The sequence below is a fragment of the Taurulus bubalis genome, assembly GCF_910589615.1.
Source record: "Taurulus bubalis genome assembly, chromosome: 11".
NCBI lineage: Eukaryota > Metazoa > Chordata > Actinopteri > Perciformes > Cottidae > Taurulus > Taurulus bubalis.
This window is the reverse complement of record NC_136599.1, coordinates 25,447,182-25,461,633: the sequence shown is the minus strand read 5'-3', so window position 1 is coordinate 25,461,633 and position 14,452 is coordinate 25,447,182. Positions and strand designations below refer to the sequence as shown.

At 45.6% G+C, this 14,452-nt stretch overlaps 1 protein-coding gene across 1 annotated transcript; it reads right to left on the bottom strand.

Annotated features, from left to right (window-relative positions):
• Positions 1–1,948: 1,948 nt before the first annotated feature.
• On the bottom strand, positions 1,949–13,170 carry stk35 (serine/threonine kinase 35; the record flags this gene model as incomplete). Its single annotated transcript, XM_079225698.1, has 3 exons — positions 1,949–2,019; positions 10,224–11,040; positions 12,603–13,170. The coding sequence occupies 2 exons, from the start codon at positions 13,168–13,170 to the stop codon at positions 10,298–10,300; spliced, it is 1,311 nt and encodes a 436-aa protein (XP_079081824.1). The 3' UTR covers positions 1,949–2,019; positions 10,224–10,297.
• Between the last annotated feature and the right edge of the window lie 1,282 nt (positions 13,171–14,452).

The following is a 14,452-nucleotide window of genomic DNA, read 5'->3' as shown; positions in this document are numbered from 1 at the left end:
TAGGAGGGTAGGGGGAGAGAAAGAGAGAGTCAAAAATATATCCCACTCGAGTAAAGCTTCCCTCAGATCAGAAACTAAGGTAGATGAGATGTTTCAAAGTGCTGAGAATGAGGTAGGAACACACTCCCAAACACCTTTAAAGTGACAGTCCATCCCAAAATCAGTCTCGGTAGTTTTGGTGTGAGCTGCCTAGTTTTGGAGAGATCTGTTAGCCTTCTCTTGAATGTTGTGGAAATAGATGGCACTCAGCTTCTGGTGCATGAAACTGCTCACAGCAAGTCTAGGGATTATCTTAATTTGATTGCTAAATGGCACTGGAGGTAAAAGGTACAAATGATTTGATGTTGGGGTGAACCGTCCCTTTAAACCTGCTACTACTGCTGAGTCAGTGAACTGAAAGCAGAGGGAGGTTTTGGTCATTCCTGTGGTCTGTGTTTGAGAGGAGCTTTGTAGAACAGAATAAGCCCTCTTGTCAAACTCACTCCTATATGCTCTTAACCGCTCTCCGCTTGCTTTTTTTCCTCATCTGCGTCTCAACTATTCTGTGCATTTGAACTTTTGAATTGTGTTCTTTGCATCTAACCCGGTTGCTTCAAGCACCATCATGTGCATCAGAAACTAACCGAACGTGTTCCCCGGAGCGTGACGTGCCGCTGCAGAGAGCTTGAAGCACGGAGTAAAGACGGGGAGGAAGGAGAGGGGACAGTCAGGATGCGGCTGCTTTGTGGGGATTATGTCCACATGGCAAATTTGCAAAGTTTCTGAATCAGACGGCCAATAAACACTGTTCAAATCACACCAATCAGAACCCTTCAAACTCTCAAGGTGGAGTACAGATCAACGTCTCACTAGCGCTTCATGAGGATTGCAGGTTACCCATTGACTTGACATCTTGAACTGTATTGTACTCCACTCCTAAAACACCACACTCAACCGTAATGTAAAAAACAAACAAAACAAACATTTAGTACAAAGTTACCAAAAAAACAGCCATCGTCCCACCAAATGATCATAATGGTTTCTTGATCACACGTTCATTTCAATCTAAACAGATATACACGCAATTGTATCCAACAGGAGCTCTTTGGATTCAACAGGAACATGAACTAAACCGAATCCCCTGCTGGACTTTGTTTGGTTACAGTAGCACAGTGTTGTGTGGAGTCGATACCGGCCTGCTGGCTGGAAAAGGTGGGGTTCCTATCGAATAACATCGGTCACGCTTTGTCCTGCCACAGATTGGTGAAATATCCTTTTTTAACACGAGCGCACGTGACGCGGATACAATAATCGCCGGCGGCCATTTCTTCATTCTAGTCACAGTTTCAGCTTGAGCATCGTGAATGCATGGTAGCTTTTTCTTTATTATTTTTTTTATTGCGGCCCCTGGGGGACTGTTGTTAAAAAGCGTGACATCACTGAAAGCCAAATATTATATCGTCCACTGTGTTTTTATCTGCAGAAAGTAAACCTGCGTGAGACAAAAGTGTATTTTTTGTGTGAGTTTTAACTCACTGAATTGTTTTAACTCGAGGTCCAATCGCACTTGGTGTGAATCATCTTTAAGGCACGGGGTTGTACAGGGCGGGGCAGCACACTGGTAGTGTCGTCTGTTGTTCCTCGTGATTCACAGACCATCACCAGCAAAGTGACGCTCTGACCTCAAGGTACTGGTACAGTCCAGTACGTTACCTTTACATTACACATGTTAAAAGGGAGAGCAGGCCTACACTGGGGCTGTTGGGGCCAAACATCGACAAATATAAAACAACGCATGTCATGAACCTGCTCGTCACATCCATCATCTACCAGTTAAATGTCCTCAGCTCCACCTGGAACTGCGTGGTGCCAGAAGTGCACTGCTGTGTCTGGTTTTTGCATACGGTTCCCGTCCCAGAGTTTTGGAATCATTGGCCGGTCCATCGCTTCCCGCTCAAATCATGATTGTGGATTCTTCACAGTTCAGTTTGTCAGTGTCTTAAGTTTCCATCGGAGTCCACGTCCATGTAGTAAACAAAGCTGCAGGGACACAAAGTATGAACAGGTCAGCATAGCAACAAGAAAAAGGTTTGATAACATTGTTGCCTACCATCGGGTTTCTGTGGCCCAATACCTCGATATCTATATCCTAGAGTTGACTGGTGTTGCATTCACAAAATGTTCACTGATAAATACTCATCAGTAATGTGCGTACAACGACTGAGTGGGTACATACCATTCTAGTGAGAGACAGAATATGACATCACTGTACTGTAATGCAGCCTCATGCTGTATTACGATATCCAAACACTCAAACAATATCCTGTCTCGCGTCAAGATATTGATTTAATATCGATATTGCCCAGCGCCACACCATACAGGTTAGTTGGTAACCTGAGACGCCTGTTTAGTTCATTGGAATCACTTTCTAAAAGTACTGGGCAGGTGATGGATGGCACTATTGTCTGCAAATCGATGGCGAAGCCAGTCGGGAGAAGAGCAAAAACAGCATTGCTACGTCACAGACCGGCCGGCAGCCCCGGAGTCGCTGCTTCCGCATGCAGCCCCACCTGACACCCTGGGCGTCTCTCCTGCCTGTAGATGTGTGTCCAGCTGCAGCTCTAATAATAGCCCAGCAGGCTGGCGTGCCACAGCTTGTGCTAGCAGAGGTTTGTTGCTCTCCTCATGGGTTGCATAAGCCTCACAGCACATGGTATGAACACAAGTGGGTCAGGAAAGTGCTTATGTCACTGCTGAGGATGAGCACTCTGAATTCCTCGTCTGTTTAAATTGTAATACAGTATAGCTTTCACAATATGGTGCTATGGAAGAGGGAGAAAGACGTTCAGTCGACAGGTTTCATCCGTCTAACATCAATCACTGCAGCGCTGTGAGGCCATAAAGTATCTTGACATGCTAAAAGCCAGGCGCTATCGATCTGTTACCATCGTCCTCTGAAATCTGTTGTTGACAAGCCACGATGGACTCGTGGTGCCCCAAGGTGCCTAAAATCATTGGTGTGGCTCTAATTCTTCAGCACAGTTTTGTTTTTACGAGAGCAGCTGTGAGGGAATGTTGTACCTGTGTGAACCTTCAGGCCTCGTGTTTAAGGAGCATGTCTCGCATACCTGACTACGCACCTCACCTAGGATGGGTACGTGACCCCACACAGTCCGACTGAGGACAACACGGACCCTTTTTTTTATTATTACAATCGGAATTCCTACAGTGAACGAAAGCCACTAGGAGGTATTGGGTTTAATTCTTCAGTAAATGTTTGCCACTACGGTCCAGTGTTACCGTACGCCACTCATCAGCAAAGCTTTGATAAAGAGGAAGGTCTTCCTTTGGAATAATTATCTGTTTGCTGCTGTGCTTTCTACCAGAGTAGAGCTGGTATTAAACAGGAGAAAGCAAGCCGCTATGATCTGGAAACTCTTAATAACGACTGAAGAGCATGCGGTTGAAAACACACACAAACACTTAAAACAAAGAACTGGAAGGAGCGCTTGCATGACAAACTTTCATCTGCTGAATGGACTGCGACAGATTTCTAGACAGAAGGGAACCTTTTTTTGAGGCATTTTTTCGGGTTGTGCTCCTATGATTATTAGTAAAATAAAAAGTTCCATCTTTACTAGTCTGGGACCAAAAAGTAGGCACAAACCCAAACTGTCCCACATGGACCATTTAACTATCTTTAGTAGTCAGGCTTTTACTTTAGCAGCTCTATCATTTCTGAATAATTATGCTGGGAAGTGTCCTGCAAATAACTATGTAATATGATTCTGACTGTAGAAAAACAGAAGCCAAAGTCTGAAACAATTGTCAGAGTTTATTGCACTAATTTTAGGTTGAAAATTGATCACGCATCTACATTTTCCTACAGTGAAAAGCTCTTTCCAGAAAACGTACAACATTTACAGTTAAGGTGCACAACACAGAATATAATAGCATTTCCATCGCCTCCACGTGGCTCTCAACCTGGAGACGGCTGAGCCGCCGGCTAGAAGCTAACAATGCTACCAACGGGCAACAGGCACAGAGAAACACAGAGTAGGAGCAGCTGTTTTTACATTTTCGATACATAATAGGTCCAGTGTGTTAACGCGTCCACATAGTAAGTGTTCTAAAGACATCTAGAATTGTTTAAAGCTCTCTGTCGAACCCTTTCTGAAGCCAACACATCATTGTTCTGCTTATTTCCCTGTGGGAGATATTACTGCTCCATAAATAGGCAGGACAAAGAAAACAAGGTGAGCGTCTGAGCCCTGCAGATCCTGGACAGACTGAGGCCGGCTGCCTCCTCAGCCCGCCTGCCAGCCATTTGCCGTTGCATAACCCAAACGCAGACTACCTCGTTAAAAAACCAGCAGAGACCGGTATGTTTGGGGAAGTGGTGGGGGCTGGTTTCTCTCACAGCTCTCTGTGATAACCAGTTGGAGAGGGAGCGGGTGTGCCGTTTCTTCACGAGCCCCGGGTGGTTTTGTGGGCCTTGTGGCAAACCAACACATTCCTCTTGGCATTCATTCACGTTAGAACTCTTCATTATGTCAGTTTAAAAAGGTGTGCACCTCCCAGTTCCTCTTGATTCAAAAACTGACAAAGCATTCCCAGCAAATAGCAAGAGGTTGTTCAATACGATGAGGACCTTAAATAACTAGAAGGGCACTCTGAGAGCGCAGAGCTCCGCCAAAAAACAAATGCCCTGATCTCACAATGTCAAAGGTTCTATATGCTGCATTCAGATGATATATATAGCAGCAGACAAATATTGGCTCTGTAAAGACATAGCTGCTGTCAGCTGTGATAACACACTCCCTATCATCGGTGGCTGAACCAACACTCCCCCTCCCCCGGGTTCACACCGTTAGCTCAGTCAGCACTGCTGCCATTGTTAGCGCTGTTAGCCACACCAAAATGCCACGCGTTCTTCCTTGGCCCACGCTACACCCGTCCACCAAGTGCCAAGAAAATCGGACCAGTAGTTTTTCAGTAATGTTACCGACAGATAAACGGGGACTTTCAGGATTTATGCTTTCTAGTAAAACAGCATTCTGTCATGATCAGTTATCTAGAATAATGCCTGCCAGGCTGAAAATATGTATCTAAATACTGAACACTTTCTGTCTATAAAGCCTCAAGAAGACAATGAGAAATGAGGGATTCTGGTTCTGTACGGTTTAAAAATTCAAACTAAAAGTGAACAAAGGCAAATATTTGGTTTGTTTCTCTGTTTGTTTGTTCCACCATCTGTGCCCCGCGGGTAATCCTGCCATCTTGAAGTTCTTATGCTCTCATTTAGTTTCGGGGCAGAGCGAAAAGTCGATGGCAGCGACGACGGAGCGAATCCATGAAACCCTGAAGTAATATCGGAGGGAGGGGAGGGCATCCCGGGCCCCTGCAACAGATGCGGCCCGTGTCTCTTTTCATCTATTATTTAAAAAGGTCTAGTCAGGATGCCTCCTGGACGCCTCCCATTAGAGGTTTTCCAGGCACGTCCAACTGGTAGGAGACCCCGGGGAAGACCGAGGACACGCTGGAGGGATTATATCTCCCGGCTGGCCTTGGAACGCCTCGGGATCCCCAGAATGAGCTGGAAAGTGTTGCGGGTGAGAGGGAAGCCTGGGTCGGCCTGCTGAACCTGCTGCCACCGCGACCCGACCCCGGATAAGCGGTTGAAAATGGATGGATGGATGGATTTAAAAAGGTCAAAGTGCACTCCGTCAGTCCGTCAGTTCTGGTGCTCAAATATTAGGAGCTGTCGATACAACAGTGTCCTAGAGAACCGAAGACAATCCACCTCGAGGCCCAAATACAACCACGTACGGCGCCAGCAGTGGCTTGGGACGCTCAGACTGTGATAGATGGTGCACACACTGTGAGGAGATTAACACGGTGTGAAGAGCTTACAGCCCATTAGGTCCAACATAGCCACCATGAATGGGGACAGCGGAGTGGAAAAGATGAGGATCCATGTTATTCCAGAGCACCGTGGGATGACGGGGTTTCCTGGACAGTGTAGGGTGATGGAAGGCTCCAGAGTTGTTGTTTTTTAAAGAACCAATTACACAAAAATAAAAAACAAAACACAAAGATGTGCTTCACCAGAAACGCTTGTGTAGGAACTCGTTCTGGCAGTTCTTTCTCTCTGAACCCAGAGGGCCCGAAAGAAAATATGTACAACCTCTTTAGCCACTGAATGCTCACTTTTACAACCAGGTTGCATAAGAACGCCAATGCGCTCAAAACACCCACTCCCAAAACCGTATAAAGGTGGCCTCCCTCTGGCGTTTCTCAGCCCCTCTCTAATAACCCCTCCTGACTGAGCCAACGCAGAACATAGCGTACCCGGCCTTCAAACTAATTTCCTTTAGGGGAGCCGCATCAGCATCCTCTCAGACCCCGCTGTCTTTTGTCTGCGTGTTGAGAAAATTCCTCAACCCTGCTGAAAGGCCTCCGTGTGTTTGTTACAGTGGGGAAGCTCATGCGTGCAGCGCGAGGACAACACCCTGGCAATGCCTCGACTTGTAAAAAGCCTGTCCTCGCCGCCGGTGGAATCAAAAAGGATTCCCAGAGTGAGGACTGCGTACACGTGTGGGACCGGAGCTTACAGGGCCCTGGCCTGGTTTAGACAGAGGCTGCACGGAGCTGGCAGACAGCGAGAGGACAAAATGTTCCAGAAGCAGGCCTCCATAAGCCCTGAACCAGGAGCGGCACTCTCATTGTCCAGCAATGAGGGGGGTGGCGGGGCAAGGAGGATAGATGGGCAGGGGGCCGTCACTAAAAACAGATGGTGACGATATGATGCTGAAAATATTATTATTATTTATATTTTTATATTTCATAAGGCTTTCATATTCCTGATGTATGCCATTAAATATTTAGTATTTATTTAAAAAAAAACAGCACTACCACAAGAAGGGAGTCACACATTGTCACTTCTACTTACTGAAAATGAAATGTTCCGGTAGGTCAGGCTGAAATATGAATAATGAAATAACCGTAATGACGGCAGAGACCTCAAGCGCTGCGTCATGTCAACAAACATCTCTCCAGATCTGACGGGAGACGTAACCGCTTAGAAGACGGGCGAGTAGTACTTGCTTTCTTCTTACGTTTGTACCTTTTAAACAAACAAAAAACTAGAATTGATATTTACAGATAGATGTAATATAATAGATTTTCTGGAACTGGCATACAATAAAGCCAAGAGCCAGCTGCCACCTCATTTAGGTTTTGTAGTGTAATGAAGAGGTTTAGAATGCATTTCTCGAAAAAAATAAAAGGAAAATTTGTAAATTATGACAACCCTAGTATAAATGCATCAAAGATTAGTTTAAGATAATATATGTTTCACAATGGAACAGGTTTGCACTGAAAAACAAATCTTTGATCACAGCATCTAATCTTCATTCTTTTTTCTAAAATACAGACGACTGACCATCACCTCCTGCTCCTCACAGAATGAAACCACACTAAAGGGACCAAACCTCATCAAACACTGCAACTGCAAAAAGTGCAAGAGCAACTGGTTATTTTTTAATTTTTCAGTTTCATAAACTGTGAAAATGGTGCCAGGAATAGTTCCCTTGTAAGCAAACAGGAACATTTTAAAAAGGCAGCGTCCTGCTAACAGTAGTAGTGGATAATCTCTTTTTATGACGCATTCGACAGCTGGTGAAGGCGGAGCGCAGTAGAGGGAGGCGGACATGTACGCTCAAGAGTAGTGAACAAGGTGGCAAGATAAGGAACTAAAAACATACTGCAAGATTTTTTTGTGACGACAATATGCAAATGAAGCCTAAAAGTACAAAAGTATTTCCATTAACATGTACTTAAAAGTTCAGTACTCGTGAAGTACATGCAAAATGGTGTTTATCACTTTAATGTTGCAGCTAGTAAAGGTGGGCTTAAAATCATATTGTATTTACTGGTTAGTTCATTTGTAGATTCAGACTGACAATACATAATATAAAGCGGTCAGATAAATGTAGTGAAGTAAAAACTGTAATATTTGTTTACAGCCTCTAATCCCCCCCTGTCCCACTCCCTCTCCTCTTGCGTAACATGCAACATGCAACATCCCATCATGTCGTGCGAGAACAAAGCAAATCTGCAGCAGCGGACTAGCACGCAACACTCTCAGAGTCCACCCTGCTGACAGCCGGGGGTCGAGAGGCGTTACGTCACAGGGCGAGCGGGCGGGGTCGTCTGGAGACGGTAGTGTAAGCCCCCCCTTTATAGTAAGGGGTTAACAGATAATGAGCACAGGATTGAGAGCTAATGGTCAAACAAATGCCGACTTAGCCCCGGTCAATGGTTGGTTCAAGTTCAAACACACAGACAGACGGTTTCGGGTCACTGAACATCCACCCAGCAGCTGATTGATGTGGGACAAGGAGTTTCTGCTCTAAAAAACAAACTGAGACAATTAACATATTATGGGGTCACTTCTCCAACACGGGCAGCGCAGCAGAAACAAAGTTAGTTCCTTCTGCCTGTGTGTGTGTGTGTGTGTGTGTGTGTGTGTGGTGGGGGGGGGAGATTTCCGTCTCTAGAAAGTGGGTGAGGCTTGGTCCTGATTGAGTAAAAGTTACGAGCATTTCCCCCCTAAAATTTTGTTTTGGTGATAAGCTTGAATAAATACAGTTGTTTAAAAGGAGAGAACTTCACAGCAATATAAAATAGATATTAGAGATGAATTCTGAACTTTTGACTTTCTCACACTGGCTCTAAGCAGCTCATAAAAGCTCATTGTTCTCATTCAGCGTGTGTCTCTCTCACCTTGACTGTGTGTATTTGATGTCTGTTTTGCCCCAGGCCCAGGCTGTACCCTGCTCGAGTCCTCCCCCCTCCCGCCTACATACAGTAGCTGTGCTCTTACGCCGCCCTCACCCCACCACACCCCACCCCTCCTCCCTTCCACAACACCTCATGTGAGCTACCTTCCACTTTAACTCATCTTGTTATCTCTATCAATAGCTCGGTTTTGTGTGCTCACTTGTTAGACTGTTTCCTCGACGGTGACGTGCCAAGCTTTGGGGACTCCGTAGCTTGAGAACTATAAGTGAAGGGCATGGCTTGAGGTCAGGATAGTTAAAGGGACAGTTCACCCCAACAATCGAAAACACATATTTCCCCCCTTCTTGTGTATATATATATATATATATATATATATATATATATATATATATATATATATATATATATATATAGCACAAGTTAGTTTTGGAGATATTGGCCGTAGAGATGTCTGCCTTCTCCCAAAATAAGAAAAAAAAGTCTCTTTCCAGAAATCACATCCAGAATCCCCTAATATCAGCTTTAAAATAAGATGTGAATTCTACCAAACTGGAATCATGCTTTTAAAGGATTCCCTTGCACAGGATTCGATGCATGTTTGAACTAGAACTCGTGCCAGATGTAGAGTGGGTGTGTGTCATGGTGGAAGGGTGATAGATTTAAACATGCATACTTTACCTACTTTTCATTCCTGAAACCTCACACATGTCAGCCTGGCTACTGGAGGTAAACCAAAACAATGGCTTCTCTCTTCATTGTAAAGAAGAGCAGTGACAGGACGTTTCGGAAACACTCTAAAATGCAGTACACCACAACAGTGACTTCACGCCACCGGTGGCTACAAACAGAGGGGCGCTGACTGGGACGAAGTCATGGTGTCAACTGAAAGGAAGATTAGCCGATTTCAGCGCTGGGTTATCAACGACCAGTGTTCCCTTTAAGCCAAGGTTGGTGAGATAATCTGTGAAAACAATCTGGTTCCTACTTTTAGTGCTCCTAACGGCACATGGAAGATTCCACTATGCCCGATGAAAAAAACGACCAATCAGAGCCGAGGAGTCTCTAACGAAGCTGCCAATCACTGCTCATGAACGCCGATCAAACTGACAAATCAAATATGAATCAACACTCTTAACACATACTGAAGTAACTGTTTAGCTGCAAATTAGAAAGTTTGAAACCCTGCCGCCATGTTCAAAACAGTCAAACCAAAACCAAGTTGACCGACAGTGATTGACAGCTGCGTCCCCTCGGGTGTGATTGGTTGTTTTGCTTCGGGCCCAGGGAATCTTTTAAACTAAAAAGGAGGCAGAGAAACTCGCTTTTTTGACAGATGATTAGTTGCTAAAGTTTGAGCAAATATGACAATCAACGTTACCAACTGCAGCTTTAAAGAGAGCATTAGCACACAGATGAGTGATCAAGGAAGTCAAGCTTACCTGGGAAGGAAACGGGTCCCTTCTTTGACTGGTATAGGGAAAAAAGAGGAGAGGTTTTGAGAAGGTGGGCGCCGTCACGCAGCACACGTGACTTGGTCCATCCGCACCTCCAGCTGGAAGGCGTCCGGTCGGTCCTGAGGGTTGACTGCAAGCATGTCCTGGAGGAGTTTCTTCACTCCCTCGGACATGTGGCTCCTGGCCTTCTGAGGGATGTGGAGAACCATCTTGGGGTTCTCCAACAGAGCCTCCCCGACAGGTACAATCTCTGTGCCCTGCCGTATGTAGGTGCCCAGCAGTTCACGCTTAGACTCTGCGTCGATGAAGGTGATCCGCTCGATCATCGCCCAGATGATGATGCCCAGCGCGAAGATGTCGGCCTTGGCTGTGTAGTGGCCCTCCCACACCTCGGGGGCCATGAAGAAGTCTGAGCCGCATGCCGACGACAACCAGAACTTGTTTATATTGATGATGTTGTTCTGGTTGCTGCCTCTGACGCCAGCCCCCGCTGAGGGGCGTTCCTCGCTGTTCTTGGAGTTGAGGCCCGCGCAAACTTTACTGAGGCCGAAGTCGGCCACTTTGAGAACAGGCGAGCCAGATTTCTGCGAGATGAGGATGTTGTCCGGCTTCAGGTCCCGGTGGACGATGTTGTTCTTGTGCAGGAACGCCACGGCGCTCGTCAACTGGCGCATGAAGCTCCGGTTGGTCTGGGGGTCGGGCCGGCGGGACAAGATGTACTGGTTGAGGTCCCCACCCTCGCAGAACTCCATGACGAACCAGAGGTAGCACGGCTCCTCTGGGTGACCCAGGATGCGCTCCCCTGCAGCGGGCAGAATAGACAGGTAGGACCTGATTAGTGAGATATTCAAACTGTGACATTTACTCTGTTCATTAGGAGCTCAAACCAGCAGCGCTCCACGCTAGCAGCAAGACAAGCATTAAAACCACTCACTCCGTACATTTGTACAAATGATGCACAAACACGTACAGTGCAGCTTTCACAATCATTTCAGCACAGTATAAGTCATGCTAATTATCTTACAACTGAGCTGTGAGATTCTGAGACCAGAAACCCTGATGGTGAGACTGTAAAATGATGGGCGTTATACTGTAACTGTATCTGCAATAAGCTGATATGAGCTGATCAATCCGCCTGGACAATTAATCAATCAGGCTCTAATAGAAGTTGGGGATTTTTCTCACACATCAATTCTTTAATATAAAATATATCTTTGAGGTAATGTCCAAACAGCGTCCTGCCCCCCCCATGCTGGCTTGCCCTGGCGTGGGGCTTGGCTTTACACTTTGGAAACTAGGTCAAATAGACCAAAACAAACAGGTAAGAGGGCACAAAGGGAGAAAAACAAATCCTTTGCATTGTTAATCCTACAACCATCCTCTGTGGCCGTTTGATGGCCGCGAAAAGATGTCGGCTCAAGATTAATATTTCATTTCAAGAGCCTGAATGAGGACACTTATGTAACAGCCAGGCTATTCAAAGCCAAAAGACAAACACTGTGAAGATTCAGTAGGAACTTTTTTTTTTTTTTACTGCACAGGTACACATTGGTATTTTATTTTATTTTTATGTTAAATCCTTTGAAGATATAATCACCAGCTATCCATTTCAGTTAGGCGTGCTGAGCAATAACAAAGGGAAGTAGGTCAAAATGGATTGGTGACGTCCATGAAAAACAGAAATGTATGGGTAGTGGTTGTTTTTTTAAAGAAAAAAACAGCTTCCATAAAACACATCTGCAGCATTTAATTGTAACATCACACATCACACTGCAACGTCATGGTTTAGTGTCGGGAATGTAACTCTCCAGGCCATTAGCTCGCATGCTGCCAAGTAGTACACGGTGTTCTCTCGCGGGCTGAGGGAGACACAGTGTCCTCTCTGGGCCGCCTATAGGCGACGTATAGCGACGTCACAGACGTTACTCTTAAATGCACTAAATATGTGTTGCAGGCAATGAGGCTGAAGTGCAGACATAGCAGTATTTATTGTATTCATCCGTGCTGCAGTACCCCCCCCCCCCCCCCCCCCCCCCAATATATATATATATACACATACATATCTATAGTGCGTGTTTACTTGTGCAAAGACAATTCACCACTTTCTAGCTGCATTTAGGATCTTAAATGAAAGGATGAGACCGCGGGGGTTCAAAAGGGATTTAGAGCTTAAGCTGGCAAAACCACTGCCAATTTGTTGTGAATTAATAGACATGCACTTGGTGTAGGGAGCACTTAAATAAATAAATAAATAAATATATATATTTTTTTTTTTTTTGCAGCTCCCAAAATGATGCATTATTTCCTCATGTGTGTTATTACTGTTATTGCACTGAGGAATAAGTTTGAGAGCCGCCTGCGTACCTTTGAGCGAGGTCTCCACCAGGCGCAGGTACTGCTTGGACCTCTTGTTCCCGTGGCTCATCTTCTGCGCCAGGCCCTTCTTCTGCAGGACGCACTCCTCCAGCTGGACCACGTTCTGGTGCCGGTTCTCGAGGCTCGTCAGCGCCCAGAACTCTGCCAGCGCCAGCTCGACGTTTTCCGGAGCGTCGCACTGGAGCCTCTTCACTGCCACCCTGGCCCCCGTTTTTCGGGCCACGGCCTCGTAAACCACCCCGTAGCTCCCCCGGCCGACCTCCCGCAGCAGGCTGTAGCGCGGAGACACCGCCACGGCGGGCTCCAGCCGGTCGTTCCGGAGGAAGCTAATGGAGAAGCAGTCGTCGTCGTCGTCCTCGTCCTCGTCCTCCTCCTCTACCGCCTCCATAGGCTCCGTACGGTTGTTGTCCACCGTCAGGGAGCGGAGGACTTTGCCCGCCTCCCGCTTCATCTTCACGGCCACGCTCCGCCTGCAGCCCCGCACGCCGCCGCTTACCTGTCTCCTCTTCTTCCCGTCGCAAATATCCATAACTTCTTCTTTGTTGAAAGTAAGCATGAAGGGAGGACGTGTTTATCTCTCATTACTTAAACTCTAAACTAATAAACGTCTGTCTGGTTGACGCTCGGAGAGGTTAAACGCCAGCCTGTCAGCAGCCTGGAGCTTTGTCGCTGTCGGTGACGAAAAGTAGGGACCGGTTTACCTTCATAGGCAAAATGTCCCAGCTCCCAAAGTACACGCGGAGAACAGAGGGCGTGATGTGCTCCTGCAGCCACGCGGTGATTGGCGGGGGGAGGAGCCAGTTCGCGGAGACCCATCCCGTTTTGGTGAAAAAGGGGTGGAGAAAACGGCGCGCGCCGTGCTTGGAGCACGCTACCTTTGTTTTTATTTTGAAATAGGACACCAGTCGTGATAGGGGTCCATTATTACCTCAGGGCTGTAGTTTCAAATGCTTATCAGAGTAAATTATACAAAAACAGAGGGTTCACGTGTACACCTTGTGTGCTCCTCCTCCTCCTCCACATAGCATCAGGTATGAAGAAGGAAATACTAAGGTTAGTATCTCAGGAAATTATAGCAACACAGATACAGTTTTTTCGAAATATTGTAATAGTTTATAGATAATATAATATATAATTATTACCTGTCTAGTTATACTGTTTGTAAACTTTACTTGCATTTTTATTTAAATGTATCATTTGTAATATATATATATATATATATATATATATTGACTGCAAACTCTACCAAGATTGCTAAAACAATTGCAAAATGTACAAAGACAAACAGTCGGTATCATATCCAAGAGAAAAAGTGGTATAAATGTGATGTAGTTCATTTGTGCATACATGTATTTGAAGGTGATCCATTTAACACCTTGGACATGTCTTCAATATATATATCGTCTATGTGTTGACTAAGCCTACAGCAGATTATGGACATGTGTACTATGAACATTTGTTGACAAAAACAAATACTCTTAAATGGCCATTAAATATATGACGAATTATGTTTGAATTTATAAAATAGTAATAGTCCTTCTCTCATTTGAGTTTCCAGATGTGTCGAAGAGGCACACCCAAGTCTATGAGCTGAACGTGTGTTCAGCTCATAGAATAAATAATAAATAAATACAAAAAAAGACGAGCAGGGATCTGCTGATTTGAGAAGCTGACGTGATCAAATTATGAATTGTTTGTGGCCCCCTGGAGTCCACCCTATTCCTTACACCCAAACAAGCCCCGAGGGCTCTTTGCTTTGCTAGCAGGGCTAAAAACCCAGCACTGTCAGATAAAAACAAGTCCTGCCTTTGTGTTATGCCATCCCATTGTGGCAGTCA